Raw genomic sequence first — 27,274 nt, forward strand, 5'->3', positions numbered from 1 at the left:
TCGACCTGGCTGGGTATATTGCTAGCAATGGGATTCTCAGTCTCCATTACTAACAATCCCTTTCCCTCCAGTTGTCTTAGATATATATTTCATTAATGTGCAATCCTGGCCATTTGTTAATTTATACTATGGTAATGGAATATCAGGCATAGAATTGGTCATTTTGGTCCTTTCCCGTGGGTGTTGTAAGAGGCGACTAAGAAAACTTAATTGTCGAGGGATGGACAGCAGCGTTCCTTTTAAAACATTAGCAAAGTCTAACTGCGGTTTTTTTAATGGTTGATAATGGAATGATGAGGCAGGGTGCCTGCGTTAAGGTATACACTGACGGGGGATCAGTGAACGATAACAAATGACAATGAACAGGCAGGTCAGTAAGCCCGTAGTGATTAATTCAACGATAAATTAGTCACGATAATTTCCAGGAGGAATGGGTGGAGGTCGACCTGATAGGATGTATTGATAGCAATAAGGACTAACCTGCCAATTACTAACAATCCCTTTCCCCCTAAGTGTAACTGCGGTTGGTAACCCGCCTGTCAAATGTGACAGCTTCTGGTAAAAACTTCTCAATGATAAACTACCGTAAGGAATAGTCTATTGCTGGAGTCTGTGTGTTTTTTTAATGAGTGATAATGGTATGGTAACCCCGCCTGCGTTATCGGTATACACTGGCGGGGCATGAATGAGAAATGACAGATGAGAATGAAAGCAGCAGAGGTCAGTTAGCCCATCCTGACAAATTCAACTAGAATCGACCACGATGGTTGCCAGGGGGAACCACGTGGAAGTCAACCCGACCCCATTACTAGCAATATACCCTATATTGCTAGTAATGGGGTTATTTGACCCCATTACTTACAACCCCTTTTCCCCCGGAGTTCCCCGTGTTTAGCAGCACTCAGATAACGGCTAATATGATATGATGATGATGAGTGAAAAACATAAACATACTCCAACAGACAGAAGCAGGCTTGCTCTATGATACATTGTATCATGCATGGCGATGTGGGCAAGTCGCTAAGATGTTCACTTAACCACAAAGTTGATACAGTCATGATAGAGTGACTATGGGAATATACTAAGGGAACGGATCTATATTAACTCACGCAGTACGGTTATTAAATAATATTATAAACATCATTGATATTTTTAGTAGTAGCCTGCCAAAGATATTGGAAGCGGTTCACAAATATCTAGAGTCGGGTTAAGTACATTTATTATAATTTTGTATGTTAGCACACTAGATTCATAACATTGATTTGGCTTTTGCTGTTATAATATTGTAATTATTTTTAATGAATATATAAATAAAAATAAATAACATTCTGAAATTATGAAACGTGCAGACATAAAATTGTACAAATTTCTTTCACCTAGTCATGGTGAATACTGAATACAAGTATTTTAATTAAGTAGATGAATTGGCACGTGACTACCTACTTTGAAACGTCAGATTTTTTGTATACTTATTAAATTTATCAACAAGTCGATAAATGATTTCTGATTCAATCTCGGTTATTGCTGGTTAAGTACCCCAACAAAGGCAGTGTAAACAACCACAAAACATTAAATTGACAACTTTTCAAAGTCACCGGAGTGTATCGGCGCGTGCTATGCGTGAGCGCATGTTTTTCTCCCCTTTTCAAACATAACTATGTCGATACGTCGCGCTCGATGTAGCCTATTGGAAAAAGCAGATAAAATATGATAATTAAATGTAATTTGAACGTGGCCATATCTCCACCAGTGTACCGAGAACATTTTATACAGTAACAACACAGCATCAGCCCGCGTCTCTAATCCTTTGTCCGTAGAACGTGGTACTATGGATTATAATATTTGCGTAAATATTCATCCATTAGAAACCTCGTTATAGTTTCGTTCATTAAAAGTTAAAACGGCTAATTGGCAGTGGCTTATTTTTTTTAATTTTAAAAATAAGTTCTACTTATGTACTGCATTAAATTCGCGACGCTTCCAACTGTCAAGATTCGCGCGCTTTTTTACTTTTTATTAATTGCGACCACAGTCGTGGGAAAGATTTTCATACAGCCTGTGTTTACGGTGGAATAATGAACATGTACGGGAATCGGGTGCATAGAAACATGTACGGCACAGTTCGATCTATGGTGCCGGCTCGGTCAACACCAATTGTGCCTGGAATTGAAGATATCATGTATTCCCAATCATATTTCTACCACATACCACCGCCGCCGCAGCCATTAAACACTTTTCCTGGAAGAAAGAGACGGAAAAGGGTATGTTGATTTTACTCTTATTATGCCAGTTAGAGAATCTTATTTATAAAATATTAATTACATCTAATGTAGGTCACAGAATGCTTCCAAGCATTTTGTTTAAATATATCTACTCTGTTGAAATGTAATTTTAATACATGTAGAAACTTACCAAACATACTTATACTAATATGGTTACAAAACACAGAAAAACTAGAAATTACTTAATAGGAGACAGTTTAATTTCCTAAATTGGTCTTGCTCCGACTGCGAGGTTCAAGCCTAAAATTACATTTACACTGTGCAGCGGTAATTACTTATTTATATACAAGATCAAATGCACGTAGATGAAGAAGTTTCAAATGTCAGAAAACAGCCAATTGTTGTTTTTATTTCATTCTGAGTTTTCAAATTTTCAATTTCTTTGATTGATCTTTGATAGTAATATTAATAACATGCTAAATATAAATAAAATAGCGATTTGTGCAATAAAAGTGACTAATTAAGTAAATAATTAAATATTGCGATTCACAAACAAGTACTAACATCAATTGTGGCAAAACCAGTTATTTGGATTTCAAAATTAAATTACTGAACCGATTTTGATTAAATTCCTATTGGACCGATATGTAAGTAGAAAAAAACTTTCAGTTAAAAGAAAATCTAATCACTTAAAAGCACACCACAATTATTTTAAATAAGACCAATACTGAAAATATCGGTTTAGCTGAACGCTTAATGCTATATGAAAATATACCGATAACACCACAAAAGAACAGACGAAGTTTGACACACCGATAGATAGCGAACAAGGTCGGGGGATACAACTATTTTTTAAATTGACTGGTAGAGAATATCTATAGCGTTAAGTCCGCGTGTTATACCATATTTTATTGGTCAATAAAGTTTAAATAAATAAATAAATATATATGATAAATAAATTTACAGACTCTTGAGTCCTTTCGCTTTATCGAATTATTAGAATTTTCTATGCCGCAATTAACATCTACTTAAGTTTAATGGACTCAACAAGTCATGCACATGCATATCTATGCGTAGGTACCTGCATGCAATCTAAATAGCTCTTATTACGACAGTGTCTTAAAAGTAAATTATGAGAATAGCATGAGTCCAACTTGCCCAGAGGGTTTGGCGTCATTGTACATTTGAAAAGTACCAATAGCTTCTTCCAATAATTGAGCTATAAAATCTTCTTTTACGTTAAATTTCAAAATTAACGCACTACAGTTATGGTAAAACATGTTTAACGGACCATAACCAATGCGTGTTTACTTTTTTTTACCGTGGACCTTGATGTACTTAAATTTCCTGGAAAAAAAATATGATAACGGAACAACGGACATACAATAAAGCAATGTTATATAAGTTACATTTTTATTTTTCAATCATTAAAATTGGCTGTTTCATACAATTACGAGGTCGTTTTTTAATGATAAAATCAATTGATAAAAATGGAATGGTAAACCCGTCTGCGATACATAGAGACGCTAGCGGAGCACTAGTAAAAGAAGAAAAAGATAGATGAGGATAGAGACAGGTCAGTTGGACCATCGTGATGAATTCACCTAGAATTAATGGCGATGGTTTTGCAGGGGAACGACATGGAGATCTACCTGACAAGGTATATTGCTAGCAATGGGCCTTCTAGATCCCATTAATAATGCTTACCTCTTAACTATATTGTGAAAAGTATAGAATAACAAATTGAAAACTTTTTAGTATCCTAATAATATAATAACAAATTCTACTACTAACGTAAAAAAATACTAAAATTTAATGTATGTTGTTAAAATTGCAGTTCCTAAAACAATTTTCCCTATAGAAAATTACAGGTGCGTATGTGAATTGAAAACATGCAATGGTTCAATTACAATGTTGGTGCCAAAGATTTTTTCACTATTCACTATCTGTCTAATTCTCTTTATCAGAATTTACGTATACCTAACTAGACTTTAGTAAATAATATAATCAGATTTGTCTGAAATTCATTATAAATATTATAAATTTGAGAACAGTTGATTTAATGATGTGACAGATAGATGGTAGATAGTTACAGAACATCTGCAAAGTGACATCTACACATCGAATTTCAACGAATTTCGACTTGGTAGCAAACTTTTAAACTTCGTGTTGGTAACAGCATCATTGTCATTATGTCTTCCATTAGACAAGCTGGCAAATGTCTGTATGACACAAAAAACAATAACGAACAGTTATTGTTTGCAGTTTTACTGCCTTTAAAGATTTTGCAAAAAATTTGTTTTTTGGCTCTTGAACAAGTAACACAAAGCGCAGTACATGAAAAACTATATTCCGCCAACATAATATAAAAGTCACCATAAACAAACGCATCCAATTAAATAATTACATCGCTGTATATTAAAATAGACGCTTAAATAAAAAAAGAATATAAAAATCTTTTGGATAATCCACAAAATATTAGTCATTTAGTATTCCTTAAAACAATTCAACCATGATTGTCCGATCGTTGATTATTTCTGCTGGTATTCGTTCCTCCGTCGTTTCTGTTGTTTTTAGACTGCTGTTTTAGGTTTGTTTTGTTTCGTCGAAACAGTGAAAATGACGGCAGTGTCAGTAGCCCATATGAATACGCCACACACGACGTCATGGACAATACCAAAAATACAAATCGTAGCTGCTCTATTCTATCCATTTTTATGTGGTCCTTTTAAATTTTATATCCATAACAGCTTAATTAAAACTAGACAATAATAATAATAAAAAATGTTTATTTGGTTTCTTTTTTGACACAAAACATTTCAGTCAACATTTTGTCAGATGCTTAGAGACAATTTTACTTTTTTTTTACTTTAACAAGTTTACAAACTATTTGTATATGTGGACGAAGAACGTGGAGATAAAGAAAGAGGATGACAGGTGCTATACTTGATCTTTGGGTGGAGGATACAAAGATATTGTTAGTTCTTATTCTTAGAGGAGATATTTATTTTGTTACATTACAGTCTATGCTTTTCAGTTCTAAGCATAGATTTAGTATAACGTACTACTGAACTTCTAAGCGTATATTTGGGATCTCAGATAAATTCCTACGCATAAGATTAAAATATATGATAGGATCATGGGCATCAGAAAACCAATCTTCCTCTAACCGCCTAGTACAGATAAGGACGGTATATAATACTGTTATTTTTTTGTGAAAAATACATAAGACATCTGTAAAGTGGTATTTTTGTGTAAAATAAAATGAGAGTACGTATATTAAATAGTTTATTATATTTGCAGATAAATTTTTGATTGCAATTATATTTTGCATATAAATAGAGGTAGCTACTATCAAGGACAAGGTCGAGGTCTCCGCGGATTTACTTCAGGGCATGGATCAATCTTCACAGGTTTCACATCCTTGTCTCTCTGTCCTAGACAAGGATCTGGTGATCGTACAATGATGGAGCGATCCACTGGTGGACTGTACTTTCCGTATGTGTACAAAATACCAGCAGCGCTGGCAAATACAATGCCCATTAGTTTTAATATTTCAATTTGAGACCTTTGCTCGAGTGGAGGTACAGATGTTCTTTTGTCTCGAAGAATAGATTGAAAGTGCTTCTTCCCAGTCAAATGCCAGAGGCGAGTTGGCTTTATACTGTTGTTCATTTTGAATTTTCTACAGCTTTAATTTAGGCAGTTGTTATACATTTACAGTGAAATTATTAGTGGAAGGTTACTCTTTGTACGGTTATTGTAGTATCGATTAATATTGGTTGTTTGACTGTAATAAAGCCTGCAAAGAGTAATTTTTATTTTACACTATGACTAATATAATGAACTAATATTATTTATAATACCTGACTATTAAATTAACTGGTACCTATATATCATTATTTTTTTATATTAATTATAGTAGCTTTTAAATTATTTCATGTTACTTTTTATACTTATTTTAATTATTCCTGTAAATAACATCTGTAATAAATTGAATTGTTAAATTTTTCAATTATTAAATTCGAATATTGTTTATACATATTTCATAAATTTTGTAATTACAAATTATTATTAGTAGATTATCATTCTATTAATTAGTCATTTATCTAAACTCAAGCTTGGTTATCTGTCTAGTACAAAAATACAATATTTATAGTTATTAAAACTATAAATACTACTACTATTGTAGAATATCAATAAAATATTGCTAGCAAATAATATTATGAAAAAAATATTGCTAAGAACTAAGTAAAAGATTAGTGCAAAATATATAGGGTAAGCCATAAAAATGCGTCACTACACGCGTACCTAATGGTAACTTAATGTTGTACTCGTATTGACCAGAACTAACATCCTACCAGATTCCAATCATACGTAAGAATTAAAAAGTATTTTCGAGATATTTAATGTGAATATGATTGATGATGAATAGTTGATATCACTGTCTAAGTTGATTAACTTTGTTAATACTAATATATAAATAGTAAAATTTGAACGACATAATGAAAACATATTTAGTTATATACTAAAAGAGATGTAATAGATAAATATCACATGATAAAATAAAATTGAAAATTAGTTTTTAAAAGATAATTTAAAAAGTGCCTTTTAACCAAACTAGAACAGTAAATATGCATGTAGCTATAAATAACATATTTAATTTTCATTAAAATTGTGAAAAATTTTAAAGTACATATTTCACTGTACGTAATTACGTAACAGATTCTCTTTTTATAGATTTATATGAATTTTTGGTAATAGAATGGCATGCTATTACCAAAGTTGTGCATAAATCTATTTATCAAAAACGTAACAGGTACATTCAGAAATATTGTCAGTTTGTTATATTTGTCTTTAAAAATTGATGGATAATGTAATAATTACTATTAAGGCTGGATACTATATAGCGATATCTGTATATTGTATTCAAAATATCTATACATGTATTGATCCAATAACAGATATATTAGACATCGTTTATCCAATATATAATATCGAAAAGAAGAACCTGTTCCTATTGCTGTAATATAAAAAAACTCTAGTTGAACTAAATTAAATTTCCGGATTAATAATGAGATTCGATAAGTTTAAAAAAATATTGTAGAAGACTTATCAAATAAACAAGCCACACAATTAAAATTAACCCGTTACGGTTACAATCCAAAATTTGCAATGTTGGATTAAAACCATAATTTAGTGCATTTCTCCAAATTCTGTGATAAACACAAAAGGAATGTAAAATTACCTTTATGGTCATCGACATTTGCGGCTATTCTTCTCTTAAACTGTGGCGATACATGAGAAGAAAGCTGATGCGGTCACTAAAAAAAATAAATTCCTGCCTATTCATACCATTTTGTGAGGTGAATTGACAATTAGAAGTGACAAGTTGGTTTTTATCTTTATTTTAACTTGACTTAGTTCATTTATCCTATTGCCAAAAAGATTTTTGTGCGTTTAACTGCATATAACTTTTTTAATTTAAAAATATATAAACAATATGCAATTTTTTAATAATATATCTCATTATAAATTTTGATGTCTGTATGTGCATATTATAAACCTTATAAACTATTAATAGTAATGCTAAAATTATTATTCTTTACATATTTATAATACTGTAGACATAATATTTTTCTAAGAGACGATCGACCACCTGTCCCTCAAGTTGGGAGTCCAGTCGCACATTGTATTTATAAGTTTAGTATTAAAAAAACGCCAATTACATAGGAGCGGGCCAGGTAAGAATAATCCCTATAAAGAGTAAAACTAGTGTGCGTTTCACTGACAGCTCTTTTTTAAATTTGTGTGTCGTGTTTACAACACATTGTCCTTGTGTGCGTGGGATCCCTGCGCAGGAGTGTCCCGTGTAGAGGTTAACTCTCGCGGCCTTCACCAGAGATGCATTGGGACCGGTTTGATTTATTGATCGAATTGATCGTTTCTCCGATTAAACTTCGTTCTATAAGCCTCAAGTTAACCTAAACCTAATCAAACATGTTGCAAATATAAAAAATGATAGTTTAAACAATTTTCCGAATCATCCAACTTTATGTTGATAATTCAAAAGTGTTTATTTTTAAAGACTGTTTAGGTAAAGACTAGTGACCGGTCTACAACTACGTGACAGTGAGTCGTGTGTTGTGTTTTTAAACAACTTTAAGCTCCGAGGCTGAGTCCGCACCGTGCCTCCTGGTAGTGGGAGAGCAAAACCTGTAGATACTGTTTAACTTCGAGACGGAGTACCTGCGGTGTTCGTTGTCCCTTTCACTCTTGCAACGCGTCGCAACAAAACAAGAATATCTATTTCACCTCACCACACTGGTATGCAAAGATTGATAGCTTTTAAGACCATTTGGTTTTGAAAGCGCCAAGAAATCACGCACGGTTAACTTTTCGCTGCCTGGCGTCCTTAGAAACGGCCAGCCGTCGTACAAAACTAGCATACAGCCTGTTTGAAAACTTTTATGGTTCATATCGTAATGTCATTATTGCGGTTTATTGATTGAATGCACAGTGCAACTAGTTTAAATGTAAGCCAGTGAAGCCTTATTAAGGGTGAGGCTGTTTCGCTATTCCTGTGCCTAGACGTGTTTTTAAATTGACTAAACCTTGCCGTTGCAGCGGGAGAATGAACTGAAGTTTGGTGTGTGGCTTTTTATTGTGCTGTGTTTATAATATTGTATTTATTGTGGATAATGATTACAAGAAAATGGATCAAATAACATCAGATAACGGATTAGTAGTGAATAATCTGAACCATGCCCGGAGTGAGTCGTCTCAGGTAAGCGCTACAGTAGGTATCGATGAAGCCAAACACGTTTGCTATTGCATACCTACTTATGATTAAGTGCAATGACTTCTCAAACGTTTATTACATTTTTGGTTGAGATATAATTATCCATCTCATTACTCAATATTGCTATATTTGTACTTCAAATTATACCAAATATCTTTGCTGTTATTGTGTAAAATAGCTTGATATTCTTATTGATTAAGTAGAAATACGAGTTGAGAAACTGTAGTTTTAGATTCACTTCTCTAAACTCCAGGTATTATAAATATTTACGTAAATCAGTCTAAAGATTTATATTTTGCTGTACATTAGTAAACCATCTATTTAGCTTATTATTGTTTTAACCTTTATTGATATTTCTTACAAAAGTTAAGGATAATAGGAGAAGAAAGTAAGTGCAAAGATAAAAACATAATCTCACATATAAAAGCTTATTAAGTAAATATCGACAAAGAAGTATTAGAGAGTGGTGGACTGTGATGAGGTGATAAATTATGAAGACACGGATTTTAGCAGAGAAAAATATAATAATCTAGTATCTAATTAAATATAAGGATTTTTATTATTAAAATAACACAATTTACTTGAAAAGGTTTTGCTGGTAGAAATCTCTTATTAGAGATAAGCTCACCTTTGTACATTATGTTTCAAATTAATTGTGATTAACATTATGTTTTGTGTACAATAAAGAATAAGGAGTTTGCATCGACCGGTCGTCAACATCACTATAGATTAAAATGCACAGAAAAAAGATAGATATTATTACACAGGATCGAAATACTGATTCAATAAATTAAAATTTTAAAGTTTTATAATGTACCTAGTTAATTATTAACCTTGAGTTACAAAACTTGAAAAGTATTTACGTACAAATTATAAGGCTTGGTTACTTACTTACTACTTACTTATAATAAGTATGTAACTTATTACCATCAGTATTGAACCGCTAAGAATAACTAAATCAATAAATTGTTATTAAATTAAATCTTTTAGCAATAATAGGCAATAACTGCCTAGTTACAACAATATTAGTTATTATTTTATATGTATTATATTTATTTATTTATAAAATAGTCTCGATAACCGTACAGACGGATAAACAATTAATGTTTATATACTTAAATAAAGAGCCGTAAGAACGCATGAAGATTGAAGACACGATGAAAGGTTTATTTTTTGTTCTGCTATCATCCAAATTCAGTGGAAGGCACATGTCAGATGACGTCACTATTCCCGCCAAAAACCTGTTTCGCGCCAATTCGCAGCTGTCGACAGTAAAGTGGCCAGTTTGCAAATTATTTCTTTTTTCATCGGCCTCGGCCTCGGGCCTCCAGACTCCAAGATACACCGTTAAATCCTCTAATTATGGACTTCTGTTATATCCTCATCTTTATTTATAGGTAGGCATTGTATACATAATAATTATTAAAGAACCCTTTTTTATAACTGTTTGCTAAGGTAGGTTTTTATATGCGATGCGCTAAGTTAGGTCGCACTTAGAATGCATGCAATGTGAGTCACTCGTTGGCGTTCCCACGTTATAAGAACCATCTAGGTTCTTGACCATACAATTTCCGCTCATTACTGTAAATAAAATGATAATAATTACGTAGGTTTAAATCATAACAGTTATTGTTAACATTGTAAATTTACTTCAATCTATTCTCATTAGATCAGTAGCTTAAATAAAATTAAAAATATATTGAAAATGAGTCTTATACGAGTATAAACTTGATTGGATAGTAGGAAAAGGATTCTGAGATGCGTCTCCTGTAATATCAGCTCACACTGCAAGAAGATAATTTGACCATTACAACTAATTAAATAATGTAGTATAGAAAATATGAGGTGTAGCCATCGTTTTAAATTAGATCATTTCATAATTTCATTACCAACTATGTGATCCTTGAAATCTGAGATCGCATTCCAGTTCAAACGTAAACAATTATAAAAGTAAGTTACCTAAAAAATCTTAGTATACTATACTGATAACAAGAATGGCTTACAAACTTTTGATGCAAAAGAATATTACCAGAATAGTAATAAATAGTATTATTAGTAGTGGTATCACTAAACATTCGAATTTCAAACATAAGAATTGAAGGATCGTTACTGCATTTTGTGTAATAAAGTAAAAAAAAAAAATAGTTTAGTATAGTAGTAAGTATTTTGTTCTACAAAAATATTTAATAGGGCATCTTTTTTAATTGTATGATAATACATTTATTTGATTAGTTTATTGCTTATTTGTATTGTAAAGACAAGCCATGTTACAAATAAGAAGCTAATGTGAGTAACTCCCCTGAATAATACCAGTGAGTACGTTATACTATGAGTATATCTATGATGCTATCTGTCTTGAAGCCAAAATAACTAGTGCAAATTGACTGTGTGCAAATGTCGCACTGTTGCACTCAAATAGACATTTATTCATCCACGTACATACTGCAATACTATGATAATGGTGGCAGAATTATGACTGAGCCAATAGGAACTATGCTAGCAGGTGATTTTTTTACAGTTTCTCAGCAAATTGTATATATTGGGTTTATTTAACTAAGCATGTATTGGACAAAATAAAGTTAAGTTTGAAGAGTTAATGGTATAAAACGAAAGGGCCACATCAAACTTAAAACGAAAGGCCCAAATCAAAACCATCATGCTTCTCTAATTGGCCTCGCCTCCAGTTATGTCTATCAAAAAGGTTTAATTTAAATATTTAATTGGAAATTAATAGAAAACGTAAACACAAACCGGTTTTAACTCAGTTTCCATATATTTAATGACGTTTTCGCGCGTTTTCTCTGTCCACAACGAAACCAATCGCTTGCCACTGACTAGCAATGGCTACTCTCTCCCTTTGATAGTTTTATGTGATAATTTATTTCATCGCCATATATTTTATTTTCTATACTGAAGATTGCTGTCATAAATTCAACACAGAAATGGTCAATACTCTATTCTGGGAGTATTATTACCACTGTCTTTATTAAATTACCTATGCATTCGTTATTTACTCATCTTTATCAGCAATTACATCTGGATTAATTCTCCTTTTAAAAATATTATCATTCATACAGTTCATCTATCTCTTATTTGATCTTCATCCATCTTTTAGATCTATTACTTCAATTTTTCATTCCTCCAAGAAACAGGATAATTGGTTACTTCGTAACTCTGTTACTGACGCAACTTTCAGACTTCATTCCATGCTAGTGGTGTCTTGTTTCCAAATACGTTTTATTTCTCTATTACTAAATCAGCAGACGTATAGTCCTAGTCATAGTTTTTAAGAGTCATAACTGTAAAATAATCCATATTTATATTTAAATTTTTTCACAAAATTTATAAATTTCATAATAATTATCTAGATTTGCATTAACCTACCTGTCATCTCTGAATAATTAAACAAAATTGACGGCACTTCCCTACATAAAAAAAAATATCGCCTATTCAACAGAAATAGTTTCTCTCGACGCTACGATTCTTCTATATTCAGTCAAAGGTATGGTTGAATTAATGCGTGACTCCTACAGTACCCCCTGATAATGTTCTCTACAGCCTTTGAAATACTTAGTGGCCACAGGCATTTATCAAAAAGATAAAATTGCAAAATTCGTAGAAGAAACGCGATATAAACATTTCCAAAGATTCCCCAAATTTCAAGCATCACTACTATTAACAACTTAATAAAAAATTATATATAACCAGAAAACAGCGAATAAAAAAAAATAGTAAATTCCGATGATCTTGAAACTACAAGATTGAGCTATACAATTCTCTACCTACGCCAAATATATTTATCTTCAGAAATGGGCATACGACCTGTATTACTCAGAATAGCTATATAGATTTGTATATTGATAATGTATTTTAATGAAAAAATACAAATAAAACGTATTCTGTACGTAATCATATTAATACATAATATGACTGGTTTTCTATACCATGTCGTTGTTGCATAATAAAAATGTAAAAGAAAATATAAAAGATATAAATATTCTATGAGCTTATGTCATGATAAATATGTATATAACTAATTATGTAAAACATACTAAACACAGAATACATACTAAATATTTTTCATTATTATATTTACAATATGTATATATTTGGGGTGAAAGGGATTGTTTTTTTTTTTTTTGTTTTCTCCATTGCTTCTGTCGCTATGTTTTAATGCGACAACCTTTGTATCTTTGTAATATTGTCTATCTTATACATTTACCGAGTTTTTTTTTTTTTTTTTTTCTCTCTTTTTTTTTGTTTTTATTTTATTTTATTTTATATATATATATATATATATATTTTCCCGTGTTAAATATAATAATAGTTTATAATATATATAGATATATATGACGAAATATAAAAAAAAAGAATACTATGTAACTACTTGTGTTCGTCACTAGTTTAGACATTTAGTTCCGTTTTCCTTGCCAATTTTTGTTAAAAGATTCTTTGTAAAATTTAAAAATGTAGTTCTTTTGCCATTGAAAGGGATTGTTAGTGATGGAGACTGAGAATACCATTGCTAGCAATATACCCAACCAGGTCGACCTTCTCGCAGTACGCCCTGGCAACTATCATGGTTGTTTTTTTTGGTGGGTGAAAATGGTATGGTAACCCCGCCTGCGCTAATGGGATACGCTGGCGGACCACCAGTGAAGGGTGATAGATGAGAATGAAAACAGGCCAGTTATCCCATCATGATGAATTCATCAGGAATTAACCATGATAGTTTCCAGGGAGAACCACGAGGAGGTCGACCTGGTTGGGTATATTGCTAGCAATGGAAAAAACTATATATTTTAGTTATAATATCTATATCCTGGTCCAATAACGAATATAATAAAAATATGTAATAATAAATATGTTAAAAATCTGTTATCCAAACAATAATATGGGATAAAAAAATTTTACATATTTGAAAACAGATATACGACCGATGTGGGCGATATCGAAATGGGTGATGATATTTTTTCCGCCATCAATATCCAGAACAACCCAATATATAGATATCGAATCGGTATCCATATTACCTAGTCCTACTTAATATATTCACAATAAATAATATAGCTTGACTTTAAATATATACGTCTAGTGAAAAATGTAAACTAGGAGCAGATGTTAAAGCGAATCGAAAATTGATAGTCATTAGTATATAAAATTCAATTTACACTATGAATATTAATTTTATTTGGCTTGGGAGCCGAAAAAGAGTTAATGTAACGAAAGAAAGTTTTTTAGAATTATTTTGAGAAATACATAGATAGATAGTCTTTATCGTTTCCTCTAAAACATTACAATAGTAAACTTATTATAAATATAAACAATTACAAGAAATAATCACAATGAGAAAACAATGGGCGACCTTATCGCTAAAAGCGATCTTTTCCAGGCAACCTTTGGATGGAGAGGAGTAATTATAAACAGTCTGATCGGAGGCTCGATGAAAATGAACATAACTTTTTTTATACCACTGAGATGGCAAACAAGCATACGATCTACCTGATGGTAAACGGTTTCTGTAGCCTATGCACGTCTGCAATACCAGGGGCAATGAATTAAACGCGCGTTGCCGATCCTGAAGAAATCTCTTTACCCCTTTTTTGAAGAACCCCTTGCTGTAGTCTCTTGGAAAAATCTCGACAAGGAAAAACAACAAGGACACTGAATTCTCAAAGGCATTCAGTTCTTTTTTTTTTTCATGTACATTATACGATATTTTCGCTAATTCCGAGTCGATTTATTGATGCTTGCAATCGAAACACTTTATTTACTTTTGTATTCTCTAAAACATTTTAGAAATATTGAAGAAACTTATTTTTGTTGAATCTAAAGATTTTGTTCTGCAAAAAACTATTTCAATCTTAAAAAAAAAGTAATATCTGTTGAATATTATAACTGGCCGCTTTACTGTACCTTTTGAATTAAGTACTACACCAGTTGCTAGGTAACGCTTTATTATATTAAAAAAAATATTAGTTTATTTTCTCTCTTCTTTCTATTCCCCCTAAAATATCAACACAGGAGTAGTAAATTCAATCGATTTTATTAAAAAAAAATAGATATAGGTATACGACGAAATTTGATTGCTAACCAACAATAATATAAAAAAAATATCATGTGTTCTTGAGTACGACACGAATTCAATTTTTTATATTATAAATTATCATTATTTTCTTATTTCACCTAGTTATACATATATGGTGTGGTATGTTTTCCATTGTTCCCTTAACCGACTTGGCCACTCGTTTATTACAGACGATGAGAAAAATTCTAAGCAATCTTCCAATCAAGTGGTCTAGATTTTACAGTCTTATTTGATATAGTACTAATTAACACACTTCAATAAGGAAGATCTAGGCTTGTAAGATTCTTATACCAGAGAGAGACTTTGTACAAAAAACGTTTGCTTGGTCCGTGTTTCAATCGTAAAGCAGTTGTGTTTGCATGGCTGTCTTCGGTTTGAAGGGTGGTATATGGTGTGAATTTACCGGGTACAGAGGAATAACACCTGAGTCCTCAGGAATGACAACGCATGGAGGGTATCATGGGCGAAACAGTATACTCTGTTGTGTCCATGGTACTGCTCATGTCTATAGGCGAAGATTACCACTTTCCATCAGGTAGGCCGTCAGCTTGTTTTCCATTCTAAGTTGTATAAAAAAAAGAAAGGTAGTCCTTAAATTGTATACAATTACTTAATGGTTATTACGCGCATTAATTTTTTTTTATTGATAACAATGGGATATTACCACGACTGCGCTGTCGGTATATACTGATAAGTAAGTGATGATAGGTGAGGATGAAAAGGTAGGTCCGTTAGCCCGTCATAATGAATTCGGAAATAATTAAGCACGATTACCAAAAGTGAGACCGCGAGAATGATCTTCTCGTCACTCCCGCGGTCCCCTTTGGAAATCATGTAAAGCAATATACTCCCGTCAGGGTTTTTTTTTTACAACACAGCGGGCAAACGACCGTCTCACCTGATGGTAAGTGACTACCGCCGCCCATAGTCACCCATAACACCTACGGCATTGCAGGTGTGCTGCCGGCCTTTTAAAAAGGAATATGCTCTTTTCTTGAAGGTTATGTTGTCGTATCGGTTCGGAAATACTGCTGCTGGAAGTTGATTCCAAAGAGTGGTTGTGCGTGGGAGAAAGTGTCTTGAAAAACGCACGATATATTGCGAGCAATAGGTCTACTAATCTCCATTACTAAATATCTCTTCTCGCTTAGTATGTATGTATTTAGTGTTTAGATAGATACTCAATATTGTTTTCTCCAAAAGATTACAATAGTAAATAGATTTATATGAACTATTTCTTAGAAAAATCGGTCGTAAACTGTTATATACTTTATTGCACTTGTAAAAAACATTGTTAATGCATTTATAAATATTGTGAGCAAGGGTGGACTTATTTCTGACAGAGATCTCTTCCAGTCAACCCAATGCTGTTAGAAAGCATGTTGTTAGCGGGTAGCTAAAACGCTACAACTATTAATATTTAGAGTACATAAACAAATATACAGTTAAATAAAATATTACGATACATAATAAAATATTACATAAATACATATGCTATAAATAAATATAATACCTACCTACTTATACAATAGATGTTAAATTAATATACTACCTACAATAGAAATTTAGTTGAATGATTTTAAGGTTTGACAGTTCAATTATAAATAACTATTTATATGGGCAAGTCCCTTGTTGGAGGGGTTTTCTCCATTCGTTCATGATTTAGCGACCAAGGTATACACTAGGTACACGTTTCCATTTAAATAAACTACGTAAATTTATTTTAAAGTTTATATAATATTAATATGGATTTCTATTCCTAAATGAATATGTAAAATAAATAAATAAATAAACTATGTCGTAAAAAGGCAGTATCTGTGATCTTTATTAATTAATGTTAATATTCTACATTTAAATTAATTTACTATTTGATAGACATAAATCTTACTTCCATATATTACACAAAGATAAACTGTTTCAACATAGTGAGTTCATACAATACATATATATCTAAAATCGTAATTAACACATAGTATAAATCTCTTAAAGGGATTTCTTCCAATCAACCTTGACAATCCGAAAATAACAATATTAATTGAAATAATCACGTTTCATACACTTTTTTATAGCTTCTAGACTAAGCCATCAGCCATGATATGTTTACACGCCGTGTCCTTTACGGCGTAAGCACTGAAAACAAACTACCTCTACAATTATCTCATCAGATCATCAAATTCTTCTTGCATAATTTTTGAACGAATGCAAATAAATTTTGCGACGAGTTTTGCGACAAGGTCAATGACAATTTATACATTAAAGGAAACCTGTTTCTGTGACACCTAAATATAGCGAATGCTATTAACACATAAAATTTAATGTTCTTAATGTTCATATACGAAAATTGTATACTTTTAAGTCGTGCCAAGTGTTTCTGTACTCACCAGCAAACTTTCTTAGACTCAAAACGAGAGTCTAAATCATAGTTTCTCAACCTTATTTTGCCCTCCGCCCACTTTGCCAATGTTTTTTTCCTAAAGTCCCTCATTTTATTTTACTCGTATTTACCATATGTCATGAATTTAAAACAGCTATCGCCACAGTTATATTTGAATATGTCGTCATCTCTCTCCTCTTAATTAAAGTAGAAAATCCCTGCCCTGAAAATCTCGAACGCCCACAAGGGGGCGTTATTATCCACGTTCGTCACTTTGAGAATCTATGATTTAACCTTATTAATTGGAATTTATTTTCGTGGTTAACCAAAGACTATTAGCTAAGCAGGCACTTTGCGAAGGATCTCTATGTAATAACACAATAAAGTGCCTAGTCAACTAATTTGTAATAACCGGCACATGAACTATAAACGTGCTTGCTGTATTCCCACACTGGGAATACACGACGATTGATCACGACGGGCTAACTGACCAGCTTTTTCGTTCTCACCTATCATCCCCCACTGATTAACATTCCATTATCATCCATTATAAAAAAATATTGCTTGCATTACTAACAACCCTTAGCTTCCATTACTAACAATCTCCTTCCTCCTAAATTTGATACTAACGAATATACCGAAATAAGTGGACTAAGTACTCCTGTACAAATATAAGCGTTTAAATTATTATATATTTAAACTTCCACAGATCATTTACCAGGTTAGACGTGTTATAAAAAACCGGTCAAGTGTGAATTGAATTCGAATATTGAGGATTCCGTACTAATAATGTAATAACTTTGTACAAAAGTCGATTGCTTGAATACCACTGTCCCATTCGTGTTTCTACCGTGAAACAGTTGTGTTTGCATGACTGCGTTTCCGTTTGAAGGATGGGATATGGTGTGAATTTACAGGGTACAGAGGAATAACACCTGAGTCCTCAAGAATGGCAACGAATGGGGGGTATCATGGGCAAAACAGTATACTCTGTTATGTCCGTGGCACTGCTCATGTCTATAGGCGACGGCTACCACTTTCCATCAGGTGGGCCGTCAGCTTGTTTGCAATTCTAAGTTGTATAAAAAAAAGTTTTTGTTTTCTTTTTTATGATATTATTTATGTGTATGATGTATATTTATTTACATTCAAATCTGTTATAGTCTTGAGATCAATGTAATGAGAATATTTTATTTTGTCTTAAAATTGCAGTTGAAAAACTGGTAACCAAGTGAAGAGGGAAGATTTTGTTGTGATATATTGATATTACATATTAGAAAACACGTTTATTCTTCACAAAAAAAAAGTTTTATAATAATTTCCTAGCCGGTTTCGCTGTTTGGGTCATTTTCAAATATTAATTTTTACACTAGTTTTTTTTTTCTCGTACCTACGTAATTGAATGAAGGATTTGTTGTAGTTGAAAACATTGTAAAACATTTTTCTTATAATAAGTAAATATTTCTTTATCATTAATGTATTTATGCAAAAATGCAGTTCTATTTCAGATTTTTCGTTTTGCAATCTTCGCAGATGAGTTATTTTATAACATTTCTTTAAGTACTCTGAATAAAAAATATACAAAGTACATTTACAACGCACAAATGGAACCCTTTTATACGATATCCCGTTTGAATCATAGTTTGTTTCTATAAAACTTAATGAAAATGAAACCTGCGCCTGTCCCAGAAACAGACTCTAAATGAAATTATTTCATATTTTATTATATTTCTCTATATTTTATATTTTTTTTTATTTTATATTCATATTTTATATTTGATTTCTTACAAATCGAAATATCCATCAATCGATTATTTTACTTGTACTACGTATTATTTATAATTAGCATGAAATTATCATAACATATATCTTATATTCTAGTCAATTATTCGATTGTTTACATTTTCATCAAGATCTATTGAAATAGACTATAATAGTAGCAGTACTTTGGAATCTCGGTTTTTCATACCATAAGGGCCTATGCCTTACTGGTACGGAACCCTAAACAATTGTGCGGTCCATCACGCTATCACGTTCCATCGGATTCGTGATGTAACAAGCGTATCGCATGCTTTTGGATGCTCTCGAACTTAAACAAAGCGATTATCGTTTTACGACCAATAACGTTTTTAAGCTACGGTAAATAATATAATTTTTTGTGTATACCATGGTAATTTCTTATGATGTATTTATAAACGGAAATAGTTGAGAAAAAAATATATCAAGTTATAAAAGTAATTAACCAACAACTGTAGTGGGAAAAGGTCTTCGAAAAATGACCCAGTGCAGGCAAACGTTGTGTGAGGCGACCCCCCACGAGATGGAGTGACGATCTCGAAGGTATTGCCTCTATCGAGTACGATAGAGGCAAGTGGCGTGGAATTGTTGACTTTATAGTGTATGAAGTTGAGAGTCGCTAATGTTCAGCAGTGGTCGAAGATAGGTTATGATGATTATTTAAAAATAACAAAGTTTACCAGAGGGAGACTTCGTACAAAAGTCGTTTGTTTGGGCACCTCTGTCCCATTTGTGTTTCAGCCGTGAAGTAATTGTGTTTGCATGGCTGTCGCCATGTCTATAGGCCGCGGTCGTCGCCTATAGACATGAACAGTACCATGGACATAATGGAGTATACGGCTTCGCCCATGCGTTGCCATTCCTGAGAACTCAGGTGTTATACTTCTGTACCCTGTAAATTTACTGCCATATCCCACCTTTCAAACCGAAACAAAAAAGCTGAGAAAGTTGTCGCCTCAAAGATAGCGACAGAAATTACTACTTTATCAAAAAGGGAAAAAACTGACTGACTGACTTGCCTTTTCATCCTCACCTATCACTTCTCACTAGTATCCCGCCAGCGAATACCGTTAGCGCAGGCTTATAGGTTACTATTCTATTATCATCCATTAAAAAAAGTACTTATATACTCTAGGGGAAAGGTATATTTTTAATGGATTAATTTACTTGGAACTGAGCACAATTGTTTCTAGGGGTGAACCGCGGGGAGGTCGACCTGAGATGGTATATTGCCAGCAATGGAGCTACTAATCCCCATTACTAATAATCCCTTCTTCTCCTATATGTAGGTACTTGTACAAACTATCAGTAAAGACGAAAAGATTGTTCGTAGTGACAACTAGCGGTTCAAATGCCAGCAATATGCTCGGTTAAGTCGACCTCCACGCGGTCCTCTTGAAAATCATTGTAGTTAATTCTTAGTGAATTTGTCACAATAGGCTGAGTAACTGAGCTAGTTTCATCCTCACCTATCATCACCCACTGGTACCTTACCAGCATAATACCGGTAGCGTACGCGGAGTTACCATCCTATTTTTACCCTTTAAGAAAACTTCCGTAAAAAATGCCTATTTAAATGACAGAGAAACATTTAGCTTTGCGTAGTTTAGAAGTAAGCCGAGAAAGGGACAGGTATAGACTTTTGTTTTATATATTTTCGATAAATAACAAACTACTTTGAATAAATATATTGTTAAAAATGTTTTCTGCCATTAAAATATTTTTATTTAAAAGTTACTGTTCAACATTTTTACTTCAAATTAAACAAGAATAATAATTTATTTGTCATTCTCATTCGTGAAACGAAACGTGTCGGCAACAAATCGAAACGCACAGTGCTGCCATACGTGCAAAGATTAAAGTAGCTGTGCCAACATAAACAACTGTATTTCGAAAACGTGTCAGCCACTCACAATCTTAAATGCGGTAAGCTAGCGTGCGAACTTCATTGTAGTGAAGTTAAAAGTTTTTATTAGTAGGTTGCCTACTTGCGTCTAATGTTAATTTCTGACAAGTAACATTGCGTGCGTCGTCCATTTTGTTTTTGGTGTTTGACTATAGTTTCCACGTTTTTGTTCCTAAATAAATTTAAAATAAAATGAAAACATGTCAATGTTAGCGGGACCTCGTCGGAAACAGAAAGTTATTAATTTACGAGCGAAAAATAATGCTTGGAGTAATGATACGAACAAGTTTGGTCAACGTATGTTGGAAAAAATGGGTTGGAGTGAAGGAAAGGGGTTAGGAGCCAAAGAAAATGGAATAGTTGAACATGTTATCGCTAAATATAAAAACGATGACAAAGGATTGGGTTACGAGGATAAAAATGATCAATGGACCAAGCATGAAGACGATTTTAATGCTTTGTTAGCAAATTTATCCAATGGTAAGTAATCAATACTATTGCAATCGATGTTTTTATTTTTTGGTTAATCAAGTGAGTTTTATTAAATTTGATAATTTAGTACAAATCTAAGAAGTATACGAAACACTATTACTAGACTTTTTAAATAAAAATGTTTTGCAAGTTTTCTAAATGGAAATCTAATTAGGTTATTTATTAAATGGATATTTATATTTATTTTATATTTCTTACTATGTAATTCAATGTAAATTTAATTAAAAAATAATAAAAAGCAACTATTAGAAACATAATTGTATAAAGTTTTACTTATTTTATATAATGACCAATAATTAATATTTAGTAAAATTTTTTTTTTAAAACATTGCAGGCGATGATAAGGGAGAGAAACTTCATAGTGGTGTATCATTGGAAGTAAAGTCAAAAAAGAGTAAAGCAAGAGTTCACTATCATAAATTTACAAGAGGTAAAGACATTACCCGGTACAGTGAAAAAGATTTGGCCAATATATTTGGTAAAAAAAGTTTTAAAGAAGAAAAATCAGAAGAACCAGTTAAAGAAGATGTAATAACTACTGAGCAAATATTCACTGAAAAAGGCAGTATGGAGGATTATTTTAAAAATAAGTTAGCAGCCTTTAAATCAAAAAATAAAATTACATCTGTAGTCTATAGTGAAAAACATGAGGATGAAGCTGACTGTGCTTTTAAAGGGTTTTCAATGACCACTACTGATGCAGCAGATGATCGTGAAAATCAAAGTTTACAAACATTTTCATTTTACAAAACACATGATATGAAAGAAGCCGTTGATATAAATAAAACAGATCAATCTGAATTAAGTACTGAAGTCAGGAAGAAAAAGAAGAAAAAATCAAAAAACATTGAAATTGAAACTATTGCATGTGATAATGAAGTTTTATTACAATCTAAGACTAAAATCAAGAAAAGCAATATATGTGATAATATAGAACTCACTGAAGTGGAAATAGTTAAAGTGAAAAAATCTAAAAAGAAGAAACATTTGCTTGAACACATAGATAATGACAATAATGAAACAAATATACCAGAAAACAATGCCCAGAACAATATGAATTCTGAAATACTTGTAACTGAGATACAAGAACATGTATCAGATAATACTTATGTACCTAAAAAGAAGAAAAAACGAAAAAATAAAGAGAAAAACTGTTAATGTTTATTAAAATATTTAACTTTCAAATGTGTATTACTCAATAATACTTAGCTATACAAATTATTAGTTTTGTAAATTTCAGTTCCATATCAGATTTATCGATTAATAAATTTATTCAGTGCAATGGTACTGTAACCAGTACACTGCTAACCAGTGACAAGTCAACTTGTCATTGCACTAATGTTTAGGTGCGTCCTCCTACCACGACGGGTAAGACCAAAAAAATTTTGGTTTAGGTTTTAATTCTTAGATTTTATCACAATTTTAGTTTTTAACCATGACTGAATCGTTAGCAAATTGTTAATATAATAAACTATAGGGACATTTAAGATTAAGTTTACCAGTTACCATTATCTTCACAGTATATTATATTTACTGTTACTGCGTTAACTGGATCATCATTACTGTTTCAGTTCTTATAAAAAATAAATGCCATCCACTCTCATTAATTGTCTAATAACTAGACAATTGGTATGATACTTGGCCTAAGGTCTCAAATCAGAATATCTTTTAAATTTCTAAGAAATCCCGATAAAATATTTATGAAGCACCAAACATTCACACTTAATTTGGTAAAGTTCGTTTTTTTAAATTGTGTTGAACCTGTTATTAAGGAAAAAAAGGCACGGTAATTTTACATACATCTGCTTATTTCATCCTGTGTATTTTTTAAATCAACAAATAAACTAAAAAAAAAGTAATATATGTGTTTTGAATAATAATAATATTATAGGGACAATATTATATTTAAAGTACTTATGTTTTAAAATTAATTCATAATTTTTTATCAATAGCAATTATTTCTGATAACTGGCAACACCATGGTTACGTTGTCTCGGTTGCCTAACTTGACTGTCAAATATTGTGCTCTTTGCCTATGTTCATGTTGAACTCGGTGTTAGAAAATGGCGATTTAGTGTGGTTTTCGTATATATACATTATTTTGTAAGAATATATTATAATTACGAAAAAATTTAATATATAACAACGTAATGGTTGTTCATCACAATTTAGACTCCTTCGAAATGCCTTTTGGTTCTATCAAACCTCAATTTGAGATTAACCAGTATGTGGTTGTGAAAAATCACATGAAAGAAATAAAGCGAAATAATAATGAAAACATAATTTCGAATGAAGCTACAAAATTATTACAACAAAATGTTAAGAAGAAGAAACGGAAACGCGAGAAAAGTATAACGTTAGAAGAAAAATCCTCGATTTCTACAGCCGATACTGGTGAAAACTTGAAAACGTGCTCTATTGATGACAATAACGTTATATGCGAGAGTGATTTAGAAGAGTTAAAATCAGTATATAATAAGTGTAAAGCAATAGTGAAGAAAATAGAAAGGAAATATGGTCATTTACTTGATATTTCTGAGGCGGAACCCAGTCCCTTTCACAGTCAAACAAATTCAAGTCATGACATACGAAATGAAGAAAAATGTACATGTTCAAAAAAGAAGAAGATAATTTATGATGATGATGGAATGGAAATCACAAAAGAATCAGATTTTGATAAACATATATGCCCGAAGAAGTTAAAAAGCAGCTCTAGTAAAAAGCAGAGAAAAATATCTTAATTGAATATGAAGGAAATGGCATTGTTTTGCCGGATGACTTGCAATGCCTCTCAAACATGTTGCATGATCCTGATTTGGAGATAACATTACGTAACAAAATTATAAAGAAAATCAAGTTAATAAAAAATGACTATTTCAATGAGATCAAATTTAATAAACATGCATTGATAGAAAATCTTAAAACCAATCCAGAGGAAGTATTTGAGTTTAAGGGTGCTAATTTATCAACACTGAAGGGATATCCATAATGGATTATTATATTTGTTGTTAAGTGCTATTGTTTTTATTAAAACTTATTTTATAAATGGTTATTTTATTTCTTTACAAAATTACATAAATTTAAAATACATGTGCATTTTAGAATAAGTATATAGGTATATTATCTTTTTAAATTATAATTTTATATTTCATTGATATTTAAATTATAACTTTATTTAAATAAATTTATATATACAAAATTACATTCAAAGTTCATAGGAGGTTCCCAATTCAATTGCTTTTTTATTTTTTTTTTAATTCATCAGTTGTAAACCAATTTAAAGTAGGCTTTTTTGTGAACCACTATTTTTATGCTACCATTTTTCTGTTTATTCAAATTTACTGATAAAGAACTGGTGTTAAGTCCGCTTTATTAATACATACATAAATTTATATTGGGCATTGGAATTTTAATAAATTTTACATCTTAATGAAATTTTTTAATAAGTTGATTTTTGTAATAAATTGTACCAAGGTTGGACAAGTGTTGAAATATAAAATAGTATAGTAACAAATTTTGATTACATATGATTAAAATTTAATATTAATTGATATTAATAATAAATGTAAAAGTGAATTTGTTTGTTACCTCTATAATCTAAGGTAATGAAATTTGGTATGTAAGTACAATGTATTTTGGATGGAGGATATAGGATATTATTATTATTATTTTTTATGCAACTTAAAATGGCAAACAATCTGACAGCCCACCCGATGGAAAGTGATGCCCGTTGCCTATAGACTTGAGCAGTACCATCGACACAACGGAGTATAATGTTTCATCCATGATACCCTCCTATGTGTTGCCATTCCTGAGGACTCTGGTGTTATTCCTCTGTACCCTGTAAATTCACTGCCATATCCCACCCTTCAAACCGAAACACAATCATGCAAACAACTATTTCCCGGTAGAAACATGAGTCGGACAAAGGTACCCAAGCAAACAACTTATACAAAGTCTCTTTTTGGTTATCCTGGTAAATCAACATATCCCGGTATGCGGATGAAGTTATGGGTAAAAACTAGTAATTCTATAAATTTTGTGTGCATTTGTTAGACATAAATAATAGACATTTAAAAATGAGACAAAAATGCTTGTAAATGAGTTATTTACTTAAATTAGTATTTTTCTCGGAAATCTCGTCAAAGTATGTAGTTATTTCCCTATTCTTTAAAAAAATATCTGAAAAATATCGCTGTTAATACCTGCGAAATTTTGACCGAATTATAACTACAATATTTTGTCTTTATCTTCTTGTTCAATGATTATATTTTTTTTAAAAGTTCCTTGGAAAAAGACAAAGTTTCTGTTTCGTGTTCATTTGATTTGTTACCGGAGTTTGTCATAAATTTAAATACACGAAGTTATTGTAACACAAAGTATTAGGAACGTGTCTTTTTTTTAATAGGTGAAAATATCATGGTAGCCTGCGCTATCGGTATACACTGGCGTGGCACCAGTGAGAGATGAGGATGAAGATAGGTCAGTTAGGCCATTGTGACGAATTCAACGATAAATTAGTGACGATAGTTTCCAGAGGGAACCACGTGGAGATCGACCTGATAGGGAATATTGATAGCAATGGGGACAAACCTCCTCATCACTAACAGTCCCTTCCCCTCTTCGGAGCGTGACAGTGACTATATAATTAATTTATTTCCTTTATACAGATCATTCAACTTGGTTTGGTATTTTTATCTATGACATTGATATGGGGCGGTGTGCTGCATCGTTAATAGGATAATACAAATTCTATCGTACCATTTTTTCATATATACAAATTAAACTCTACCTAATGTCCAAATGTTAAGATCTTATTTACCATGCTGAAGTACATTTAGCTTGGACGATGGGATAGAATGTCCATTGTTCGTTTACCAATACAAAATTATTGGCATGTATCAATACATTGTGTTCACGAAATTTACCACTTATTGCATCGTAATAAGAACTATATTAAAATTAATCGAATTCTACACACAGGTAATAGGTTAATGTAGTATCCACACGCACTGCAAGAATAATGATGTGACCGCATACCTACTTTACCGTGAACTCGTCCGCTTTGTGAAATAACTGGAATTCGATCTAGGTATATAAATTGATACTATACCTTGTTCAACGAATCGAATTATTTTTTAATGGATGATAATGGCATGGTAACCCCGTCTACGCTATCGGTATACACTAGCGGGACACCAGTGAGGGATGAGAGATGAGGATGAAGACAGGTCAGTTAGCTCATCATGACAAATTCAACGATAAATTAGTCACGATGGTTTCCAAAGAGAATGGCGTTGAAGTCGATCTGATAGGGTATATTGATAACAATATGGACTACTAACAATGCTTTCCCCCCAAAAATCGAATTGTAATATTAAATAATAAATTTCTGGTTAGATATTCCTCCTTGACTTCGTTCATGTAAGGATAATTATGTTGATTAACTGGAAAAGTAACTCATATCCCTCTCCACCCAAAATACCCACAATTTGTATACTAAACACGACCATTGGTTGAACCGTTAAAGTGCTAACAGGCAACTAACAAACAAGCTCACTTTCTCATTTACATAATATTAGTAGTGAGAAAT

General features: G+C 31.9%; 3 protein-coding genes across 3 annotated transcripts in view; all 3 read left to right on the forward strand.

Annotated features, from left to right (window-relative positions):
- Positions 1-27,274, forward strand: part of LOC113520233 (tight junction protein ZO-1-like) — a 133,163-nt gene that overhangs the window by 76,421 nt on the left and 29,468 nt on the right.
- LOC116413800 (PIN2/TERF1-interacting telomerase inhibitor 1-like) lies at positions 21,276-22,866 on the forward strand. Its single transcript, XM_031914653.2, has 2 exons — positions 21,276-21,669; positions 22,016-22,866. Exons 1-2 carry the CDS (start codon positions 21,390-21,392, stop codon positions 22,837-22,839), a joined length of 1,104 nt encoding a protein of 367 aa, XP_031770513.2. The 5' UTR covers positions 21,276-21,389; the 3' UTR covers positions 22,840-22,866.
- On the forward strand, positions 23,680-24,572 carry LOC128202078 (uncharacterized). Its single transcript, XM_052901060.1, has one exon. The coding sequence runs from the start codon at positions 23,832-23,834 to the stop codon at positions 24,420-24,422; it is 591 nt and encodes a 196-aa protein (XP_052757020.1). The 5' UTR covers positions 23,680-23,831; the 3' UTR covers positions 24,423-24,572.

The sequence above is a fragment of the Galleria mellonella genome, unplaced genomic scaffold (genome assembly GCF_026898425.1).
Source record: "Galleria mellonella isolate WM207_F2 unplaced genomic scaffold, CSIRO_AGI_GalMel_v1 utg1267, whole genome shotgun sequence".
In the NCBI taxonomy this organism is placed as follows: domain Eukaryota; kingdom Metazoa; phylum Arthropoda; class Insecta; order Lepidoptera; family Pyralidae; genus Galleria; species Galleria mellonella.

Excerpts from the sequence above, each read along its gene's own strand:
- LOC116413800 (XM_031914653.2), top strand. The coding sequence starts at position 21,390 with ATGTCAATGTTAGCGGGACCTCGTCGGAAACAGAAAGTTATTAATTTA. Across the intron at positions 21,670-22,015 it reads GTTAGCAAATTTATCCAATG|GCGATGATAAGGGAGAGAAA; the intron begins GTAAGTAATCAA and ends AAAACATTGCAG.
- LOC128202078 (XM_052901060.1), top strand. The coding sequence starts at position 23,832 with ATGGTTGTTCATCACAATTTAGACTCCTTCGAAATGCCTTTTGGTTCT.